Genomic DNA, 8502 nt, shown 5'->3' with positions numbered 1-8502 from the left:
ATGAGAAACTTGAGAAATATCAAGGGCTCAGAGAAGAGCTGGAGAAGACCTGGAGAGTTAAGACTTCAGTGGTACCTGTGGTCATTGGAGCACTAGGGGCAGTAACCCCCAAACTGGAGGAGTGGCTGAAACAGATCCCAGGAAAAACATCTGACATCTCAGTCCAGAAAAGTGCAGTACTAGGAACAGCAAAGATACTGCGTAGAACCCTCAAGCTCCCAGGCCTCTGGTAGAGGACCCGAGCTTGAAGGGAAAAAGAGACCACCCAGGGGGGTGAGGAAAAGTTTATATATGTATATATATATATATATATATATATATATATATATATATATATATATATATATATATATATATATATATATATATATATATATATATATATATATATATATATATATATATATATATCATTACCAAGACATTATTTAAGGACAAAGAGTATCATTTTACTGTTCATTGTCTATTTGAAAACACTGCATCTCCACAGGTGTCAAAGCAGTTAAATAACATTTGCATTACAATTTACCATTATATATATATATATATATATATATATATATATATATATATATATATATATATATATATATATATATATATATATATAGTATATATACCATAATTTTCGGAATATAAATTGCGTTTTTTTCATAGTTTGGGTGGGGGGGCGACTTTTATGTGAATTTTTCCAAAGATTGTCAAAAAAAAAAAAAGTGAAACCGCGATAAACGAACCGCGATGTAGCAAGGGATTACTGTAATTAGAATTTCAAGTGACGTCAGTAGGGCGACACGGCGCGGCGGTTGTTTACAAAAAGGACAAAAATTGATCACGGGATGACGTACTACCGGCATCATTAGCGGCTTTGTTTGAAAGTGACACGGAGGACGAAGAGTTTGAAGGATTTAGTGATTCGGAGTGACACAGAAGGTTTGAAAAACTATTATGGCTTTTACGCACGCCCGGTCCTACTCTACGGAGCTCTCTTTAATCTCCGTGGATGGAAGTCTGGGGCCGGCGCTCGGCCGGGTGGCTGTCCGGGGACGGTGGATGGGGCTCGGACATGGCTTTTACGCACGCCCGGTCCTATTCTATGGAGCTCTCTTCCACCTCTGTGGCTGGAAGTGCCACCTCCGGGGATGGAAGTCCACGCCGCCACACGCCTGGAAGTAGACGCCGGTGCTTGGGGCCATGTGGCGGTTAACTATTTATGTTATAGTTATTTGATATATTTTATTTTGTGTAGCAACTTGTATATGTTTTTATCGTTACAGTTCAGTAGTTGTTGGCTCATTGAACTCTTGTTTTGTTAAATAAAGAGCTGTTTACCAAACCCACGTCTTTCCTTGTACTTTAACGCTACAATATAGTTAGTTATATACTAGATCTGTGGAATAACGACGAGGCTGACGTCAGGGCGCACGCGCGGTGTTGTTGACAAAGGACGAGGAATTTGATCGATGGATTTAAGGATTTAGAGTGACACAGATGGTTTGATAATATTATTGCCTATATAGTTATATAGTTATTTGGTATATAATTTATATATCGTTATATAGGCCTGTGGAATATTTTGAAGTGCAAGCGCCGTCAGCGGCGCGCACCCATTGTTGACAAAGGACGATCGATGGATTTAATGAATTGGAGTGACACAGATGGTTTTATAAACGTGTTATTTATGTAATAGTTTTTTGAATAACTCTGAATGTTACGTCAGGCCCGTTCTCAGCTCTTCGTTTGTGTTTATGTCACGTTACCATACCTATCGTTTAGCCTGTTGTTGCTCGTTCTTGTCTGTTCTTGGTGTTGGATTTTGTTGAATAAATTTCTCCCAAAATGCGACTTACACTCCGGAGCGACTTATATATGTTTTTGGGATGTGGGAGGAAACCGGCGCGGGCTCGGGGAGAACAGGGAGAACATGCAAACTCCACGCAGGAAGGGCCGGAGGTGGAATCAAACCTCGAATCGAATCGAAATAAATAAATAAATAAGTGTTTATATATATATATATATATATATGGTGTGACCAGGCCTTTACTACAGAGACCAGAATGTGTTAAATAAATTTACATGTTACAACACCTACAAAACAACACATTCTGTACAACTGAACATCATTCATTTATGCAAGATCCCCACACGTTTGAGCCCCATTAGAAACAAATGTCCCAAAGCTTAAAAAAAATGTCATCCACAAAGAAAGAGAACTTGATAAAGAATCATAGCCTACATCTTTGTCCATCTCTCCATCTGTCTGCTTCATTACTCTTTCCTATCATTTGTGTGGAAGTCATTACATCCCGCATGTTTATATTTGTGCATTGGTGTGTTTTTATGTGGGATATATTACATGGGAGGAACTTAAGCAAAAAAAACAAAACAGTAGAACATGTGAGCGAATTGACAAACGTCACTGTCTTAAGGCTATTTTTGCTTTTATACAACTCTTTCAGGAAGAGATTTATGTGATGGGCGGAATGGACTGACAAAAGGCTTGAAGAGTTGGAAGTGGAGAAAAGTGAGGGTGGATGCTCAGTCTGTTCTGCAGACGCTTGTGGTGACGGAGAGCAGCGAGCAGGTTCTCAAGGACGTGCCGGGGTTAATAGTTATTGTGGATGATCCCTGGTGGCAGAGACAAGTTAAGATATCAAACATAGGAGGGCCACACAAAGCTAGTGAACACCCCCCAGGACAGCGATTGTGACAGAAGGTTGAGCTAGCAAAGCTACAATACATTTGCTACAAATTAATTGAAATAGCCATTCCCATAAAGCTGTATAAAATCCATAAGTAAAGACGAAGTAGTTGAGTTGTGTCTCCCATCTAAAGGGCAACATAAGCGGCTCTCCATCTTGTTTCAGGACCTGTTAACAACCTTTTTCATCTAGACATACGCAGCTACTGCTCCTTAAGGTTGTTCTTGTGTCCTGTTGCTGGTGGCCATCTTTGTTTTGTCTTTGCCAGCAGGGCATTTCGAGTCATTGGGCGGAGGCTGCTGGGGCTTGCTGCCGGGAGCATGCTTGTCAGGGGAGCTAGACTCGACGGGAGCACGGGGGAAGTGGGACGCTTGGGTGTTCTTGTCGTCTGAAAAAAGCTGTTTAATTACGTCAAAGAAGTTACTCAACGGGCTGCCTACACAGACGGATAAAGAAAAGGAAAAACAGAGAGAGAGAGAGAGAGAGAACAAAACACAGATGAGCAATGGGGTCAACATGAGGAGAGGGATGTGAGGAAGAGTGGAGCTGGAGAAAACAAGACTCTTGCACATCTTGGAAAGACATTGTGGGTTTGTTGGAGCCGACAGACTGTATGGTCACACATCATCTGCTTTGACTTTAAGCATCCTAACTTCCATTTGTACTGATTAGCCTTGTCAATCACTGTATCTGCCACTGGTGTGGCTTGAAGATTTGAAACTCATTTGAAACAATATATTTAAAAATAGATCAAGAGACATGATTCTGCCATTAGTTACATAAGGGAATTAAAATATAATCAAACAGCACTCAGCTCTACAGTTTGTACAGGTCACTGTATCCACCTTATTCCCAGGGTCAATTCTGTGCGGACAAATGTCGGAGGAACTTCTGGTAAGAGACCTGCAGCTAAATGCTCCCATTGAGATTTGTTCCATTGAGCAGTGTTTTTGAATGGTTTTCTTCACCCACTTTCCCAAGCGATTATTGGCCTTGATTACGATGAAAATTATCTCGCATGCCTTTAGCTTTCCCAGCTCAGGAAAAAGTGCTGTTTTGAGCCTCCAATGATTCCAACTGATCGTTCTAGTATTTGCAGGGGGCGGGAGTTCGAGTAGTAGAAGTAGTGATGTTCATATGAACTTTGAAGAATGATTGCAGTTGTATGACATCGAGCGACGTGAAGCATGTTTACATGACGCATCCCGGTCATGTTGTTATTATGCAGTGGGAAGTAGTTTGGCTGCAAACTGATACGTTTGCTTGAAGCTAAACAAAACTATGTCCAACCTCTTTTAACAAAACGCAACCAACTTTATTACTTGATACGCCTCAGAGGTCTTCAGATTCATCAAGACTTCATTATGTAGTTAGACATGACTGTAACTATCAATGGCCGCATATTTTTGCCGTCCTCCTACCCCGCTAGATTAGCAGGAAGCGTGATTGAAATGTTTTCTCTCAAAAGCGGAAACAACTGACGTTCCCACATTGTTAAAAGTCTAACTGTCACAGAAAGCAAAATAGCACCAATTGTTCCCAGAGAAGTATTGGGCCTCACACATTACATGGAAAAGATCACAGGGTGTGGGTATAAGGTGGATGGTTTTACAGCTGTAGTCTACAACCGCAATGATTGTCACATGTACCATATTTTCCGCACCATAAGGCAAACTTTAAAGACTATAATTTTCTTAAAAACCAAAGGTGTGCCTTTCATAATAAGGTGCGCCTTTTATGTGGACCGAATTCCAAAATCTATAAATATTGTCGCCACACTGGGAAGTAATATGTAGGTGAAATATGTAGACCCAATGAATCAATCAGAGGACTACATTTTATGTAGATCGGGGCGGTAAACCAATCAGTAGACTGTACGTAATACGTAGAATATTGTCCCTCCGCCGGCACTGATGAATAAAGACTATCGGTTTGTGCAAAGCAAACAGCATTAGGACCCTATAAGATGGCATCGACAAAGAGACATGCTTACGAGGCACAATTCAAGCTTCCTGGAAAGCCGGGATCCTTGCCGAAGAGCAACGTGACAATGACTAGAGGGAACTTGGCATGTTTAATGGCGAATTTGCCCAACTGTTAATTCAGATACAGAAGATGAGAACTTTGATGGATTTACGTATGAATATCGATTAACAATAATGTGAGTACAGTATATGGTTAAATAGTGGAATAAAATACAACTGAAATCATACAACCAAACTCACTGTCTTGCTTCCATGACATTTTTTGGTTTACCTTAAGTCGTGGTATGCATGGGCCCTATAATGCTGAAATACAGAAAAGCCCACACAATTGAGTTTACGCCTTTTAACTTGAAGTGCCTTATGGTGTGGAAAACACGGTATATCTCTCTGACAGTGTCACTAAAAATTGGACATTATTAGCCATAAGAAGGCAAAATATGCTCTTGTTTACACGTCGTCATAAATAGTGCGGCTCGTCATCCTTCGCGTGTTTTACTTTTGAATCTTTTGAAAAAAAAGTTTGCACACATTTTTGACCATATTTAAGACAATTTTTTTACCTGCAATATTTTTATAGCTACGTTCAGACCAAACGTGAGGTGAGCATTTCTGGTGGTGCGATCTAATATATATGTGTCATGGTACGGATGACGAGTTTGGAGAGATGTGATGCACGACCGTGTACTGATAATCTGCAAATTGATAATCACACCAGCAAATAGTGCACGCGACAGGCAAATTAATCCAACATCACATGGTGAAAGGATGTGTTGCTATAGCATGTATTGATTATATAAGTCAGTTTTGAATCAGTCAGTTCTTAAGGTCACCAAAAAGTTGGTTAGCGCCAAAACTGATTGGTTGATGAGTCAATTTACTCAGGTTAAGCTCAACTGTGCCACACAACACAGAAAGCTGTGAGGGGGATAATCAACGACACTTCAATTGCTGTAAAACGTCCCAGTTTGAAAGCACCCGAAAACAGAAGTGAAGACACTGGACAATACAGAGCAGACAGTGTGTATTGTGTAAATACTGGTGAGGGATGCGTGGTTGTCAAATTGTCAGGAATGTTTGTGTCTGAGTCTCATTTTCCTCAGTTGAGATGGAGAGCTAATCGACACAGTGGAAGACAACCCATCTGTCTCTACAACCACCGATTGAATATGTTCAAAATATCTGGACATTGAGTGAAGAGTAAATATAGCCATTTGGAGCCCATGGACATTTGTCAATTTGTCAATTTCCAGGCATTCACTGACACCACCTTCAATTGCAATTTGTGTGTGGGTCTTGTTGCCTTCACCTTTGTCTTTAGTGAGTGAAAAAAAAAAAAAAAACGTATTTGATGGAAATCAAAATCATATTTCTTTGCCGCAAGCTTTCAGAAAGTCACAGTTTTGAGGCATTAATTGTTGGCTTGGGAAAAAATGTGTTTGTATGGCCATTTTTCAAATTTTGACTCACACTTAAATAGTTCCTCCAGGAATCGACAATTCTGCAATCACGGAATCTATTGCATATATCAAAACTGTCACCAGAAATTAGGGTGAGGATATTAGATTTACATCTAATATCCTCACCCTAATTCAGTTTTCATCCCAGCAGCTACATAGATGTCAAAACGGGCTCATACAGCAGGGCACAATGCCCAATAATATTTTTTTAAATATGATCTTTTCATAGAACAGAAATATGACATCTGTAATGTGAACAGCACGTGGACGCAATAGGACACGAATGCGCACAAAGCGATGTTGAATGACATTCACAACATCTTTTTATCTTTATTTTCATCTTTTTACCATCTCATAATGACAGAGAAGCAATGCAGCAGAAGAAAGAAATATTTTGTCTCAAGTCCGTAGTTTGGTTAAATGTTTTGCACTTTGAGTTATGTTAATCAAATGTATTAAATAAATCTGCCAAAGATTGACAAAGATAATATTGATGTTGATTATTTTATGACCACAATCTTTCTCTTTTGCAAATAAATGCCTAAAATAATTCTTACTTCATTATTATATCAATTTGCTTTATAAATGGCCATTTCAGCTGAACACAATCATGAATTGCTCTTTGCAGAATCAGGATCGTTCTCTACAGACTCAACACCTTTTCTCTGCCGATTCCTGGTGGAACTACCTAAACTAGAGGGAAACAATTTCCGTAGAGAAGGCTCAATAAATATAAAGGAAAAATTTCTATATTTTGACAAATGATGTCAAATGAATTGAGAGCAAGGACTAAATGGGACAGAGGAATAAAGCATTCCATCTGTGTGTGCGTTACTCGCCGACAAATGACCTACGGGCTGTTAGACAGCAGTTGTTCATAACATTGAAATGGACATCATGCATGCTGTGATAGCAAGATTTAAACTTCCAGCACTGTGGTGACTGACCTCATACTGCTCATTGGAGATTTTGACCATCTTCCTCTCTTTCATTAACAAACTCACACATGTTGACTGCACAACAAGAGGGAAACACTATCCTTATTCAATGTGAAGGAAGCTCTTCCATAAATTGCATACTTCCATAACGTGATTATCTATCTAAAAATTAATTTGTTCGTTCGTTCATTCATTCATTCATTCATTCATTCATTCATTCTCATTGTTGTTACATTTATAGTGTGTTGTCCCAACCTATGTGCAGCTTTTCTTACAGCTACAGCTGCGTTTATTTAGTGTTCAATAAATAAAACTGAGTTGAGTTGCATTTGACATATTATTCTATCACGCATGTCATAGACCTGACTTTGATTGTAGAAACGTCTTCCAAAGCTTCTTTTAGCTCTCCATCTTACTTTTACCACAACAACATCCATCCATAAGACAAAGGCAACTGGTAAGTGCAGTAACACAGTCAAGAGCAAGAACATGTATCAGTACAGCCGACAAATAATTGCACATTTACTTATTTGCTCGAATTTGTCTCCAAATGTTGCTCCATCTCTATGCGCTGTTATTGTGACTAACTTACCATGCGTATTCTCCAAAAACACAGCGACTTGCATTCATGATACTTCACGTTTTACTGCAGAGAATTTTTCAAATGTGAAGCTGATGACAAGGGCTGTACAACACAGCGTTAATGATTACCATGCAAGGTTTGTACATACCATAAACATACATTAGGGCAGACACACAATCTTTTTGATTTATTTGTAATTTAACAGATCAGATATTTAATATCTATGTGGTTGCAGAACAGAGAGCAGTGTTCTTTCATCAGATTAATTCCCATGTCAAATATATTTATGTGGTCTTACTTCCTTGCTATTTATGCTATTGAGTGGTATGTTGTGTTGCAATGCTTTTGTCAAATAATGCCTCAGCAGTGTGGTTGCATAGTGTATTATGGCAGGTTTAATTTCGGTTCCATTTTTTTTAGCCAGCAAACTCCTTACAAACTAAATAAGCTGCATCATCCCCTATCTACTGCCAAGAAGCAATCATACATTTGACCTCTATCTTCAATAAACGTGTCTGTCATCAAAAGTAAGCGACTAGGATTCATTCAAGAAGTGAGTCTGCTGTAAAGAATCAATTATTTTTATGGCTCACTCATACAGTTTCAGATTTAGACGTTAGTGCAAACAAGGTGTGCTCGTCAGTGTCTCCAGCATGTTCCCAGTGTGGGTTAATGCCCGAGGTCCGGTATTCTAGTCACTCTGGGTCTTACCACGCTTGAAGGGTTTGCTTGGAAAAGGGGTCGAGCATTGACAGCCATCTGAGAGCAGTGACTGTCATTCATTTTAAACATTGGGTTCCGAATAAAACACCACAATCAGTAGATGCTGAAAGAAAG

The 8502-nt window shown here is 39.3% G+C and overlaps 1 protein-coding gene across 5 annotated transcripts in view; it reads right to left on the bottom strand.

Moving 5' to 3' along the window:
- Window positions 1-617: 617 nt before the first annotated feature.
- The window catches only part of LOC148400053 (serine/threonine-protein kinase BRSK2-like), a 139657-nt gene continuing 131772 nt past the window's right edge, over window positions 618-8502 (bottom strand). For 2 of the 5 annotated variants that reach the window (XM_088371886.1, XM_088371892.1), the window contains exon 19: window positions 618-3138. In XM_088371886.1, coding sequence (XP_088228012.1) covers window positions 2915-3138 — 224 coding nt within the window. In that variant the 3' untranslated portion in view covers window positions 618-2914. Of the gene's footprint in view, window positions 3139-6293; window positions 8492-8502 lie in introns of those variants that run through there. The other 3 variants (XM_088371887.1, XM_088371890.1, XM_088371889.1) reach the window with 3 other exon arrangements.

The sequence above is a fragment of the Syngnathus floridae genome, chromosome 3, assembly GCF_059516105.1.
Source record: "Syngnathus floridae isolate MCC-2025c chromosome 3, RoL_Sflo_1.0, whole genome shotgun sequence".
Lineage (NCBI taxonomy): Eukaryota > Metazoa > Chordata > Actinopteri > Syngnathiformes > Syngnathidae > Syngnathus > Syngnathus floridae.
The sequence above is the reverse complement of the archived record's forward strand: the minus strand, read 5'-3'. Positions and strand labels throughout refer to the sequence as shown.